The sequence below is a fragment of the Monoraphidium neglectum genome (genome assembly GCF_000611645.1).
Source record: "Monoraphidium neglectum strain SAG 48.87 unplaced genomic scaffold scaffold02684, whole genome shotgun sequence".
NCBI classification, from domain to species: Eukaryota; Viridiplantae; Chlorophyta; class Chlorophyceae; order Sphaeropleales; family Selenastraceae; genus Monoraphidium; species Monoraphidium neglectum.
The window spans coordinates 5,125-6,786 of NW_014010944.1; the positions used below are offsets into that span (position 1 = coordinate 5,125).

Consider the following 1,662-nt stretch of genomic DNA (forward strand, 5'->3'; position numbering starts at 1 on the left):
TCGTCAAGTGCGAACAAGGTGCCGGTGTGTGTCAGGCAGCACTCTCAGGTTGACAAGTTGAGTCAGCCGGGCGAGGCCAATTGAGCAGAGAGCGAAGAATTCGCCGACCCACATGCGTACAAGAGGCGCGTGGACAAGTCCTCCGCACCCCTCGACTGATTCGCTTTGGATTCGTAGCAACCGCAATCAGTCCGCGCGCGATCTCGATCACAATGAAGGCAGCCGTGAGCCCCGGAGCGCCCCCTAAGTCGAGCATCATACACCTTGAAAAGCTGCCTAACTCCCTGGCGGACTACACCAGCGACATGCACGGTGCACGCTGCTCGCTTTGGCGCCGCGCCTGCAGGGGCACTGACACTGAGACACTGCGTCACTACTCCCACCCACTAGAATCGGCCACGCCGTGACCTCCCCTCCACAGCTGAGGTCGCCCCCAGCATGATGCAAACCGCACGCGCACGCGCCTGTCCCGCGCAGGCCACCTCGAAGCGATCCGCCTGTGCGAGGAGGCGTCGGCCTTCCTGGCGCGCCCCGCGCAGGCGCCGTGGGCGGTCCTGCAGGCCCAGCTGAAGCTGCTGCGAGCGCAGCTGGTGTCTGTGTACGGCATGTACCTCGCCAGCGGTTACAGCCGGGGTTTCATGGAGGTCAGTTGGGCTGCAATATGTGTGCGGGCAAGGCAGACCTGGGTGGGGGGGCCTGGAGTTCACCATGAGGGGCGCAGGAGGGGCGAAGTGGGCAGCACGGCGTCGTTTTGCAGGGGCGATTAGCCAAGGTGCGGCATGCATGTGGCATCACGAAAAAGGCCCCAGAGGAGGCAGCGTCTGTTTGAATGGGCGTCAGCTCGCAGGGATGGGCGGGCGGGTGTGGGGTGTGCATGTGTGATTTCGCCAGCATGTGTGTGTACGTGTTTGAGCGGAGGGGTGGCGATGGCCACGGCTGGGGCTTCCAGAAACGCTTATGTGGCAAGGATGCGCTCGACAGGCTGAGCAACCAGCTGGCACCAAACAGCAGTGCAGGCCCCATCCTGCCTCGCGCTGACGCCCGCCCCGCCCGCGCCCCGGCCGGGCCGCCCTGCTGACGCTGCAGCGCGCCCGGCTGCACCCACGGAGCGCCGCCCCGCCCCGCTCTCCCTGCCTGCGCCCGAACTCAAGAGCCACCCCAAGCACCCAATAACAAACCCACCAACCAACCACCCAACAACCAACCAACCAACCAACCAACCAACCAACCAACCAACCAACCCCCAGTCGCTGGCCCCCTTCGTCGGCTTCATGCCCATCGCTGACAACCCCGGCGGCGCAATCCTCATGAACGACACCGCCTGCAAGCAGCAGGCCGGCTGGGGGCTGCAGCAGGTGGTGCGGGTAACATGCGCGGGCTTCCTGTACCTGAACCAGGACCACGCAGTCGCGCGCACCAACCTGGAGGCTGTGGCCGGCTGGCTGGCAAACGTGAGGGGCGGGCGCGCGTGGCGCCCGTGGCTGGCCAGCCGAGCGGGCTGGGCGCGGCGGCATTCGGCGAAGCAAATTTTGTTGTTCTTGGCCGACCAACTGGCGCCCGGTGCCTCGGGTGGACTCCTGGGACTGGGGACGCCCCCGCCCTCCCCTCAGCTGCTCAGCGTCGCAGCTCCCCATGGGGCCCTCTCCACCAGGCCAAACCGCC

At 66.1% G+C, this 1,662-nt stretch overlaps 1 protein-coding gene across 1 annotated transcript in view; it reads left to right on the top strand.

Annotated features, from left to right (window-relative positions):
* Nucleotides 1–212: 212 nt before the first annotated feature.
* MNEG_11308 (hypothetical protein) overlaps nt 213–1,662 on the top strand; it is a gene marked incomplete at both ends in the record, with an annotated part of 2,837 nt that continues 1,387 nt past the window's right edge. Inside the window, 3 exons of the mRNA XM_014040221.1 lie at nt 213–312; nt 478–644; nt 1,248–1,451. Coding sequence (XP_013895675.1) covers nt 213–312; nt 478–644; nt 1,248–1,451 — 471 coding nt within the window. The remainder of the gene's footprint in view (nt 313–477; nt 645–1,247; nt 1,452–1,662) is intronic.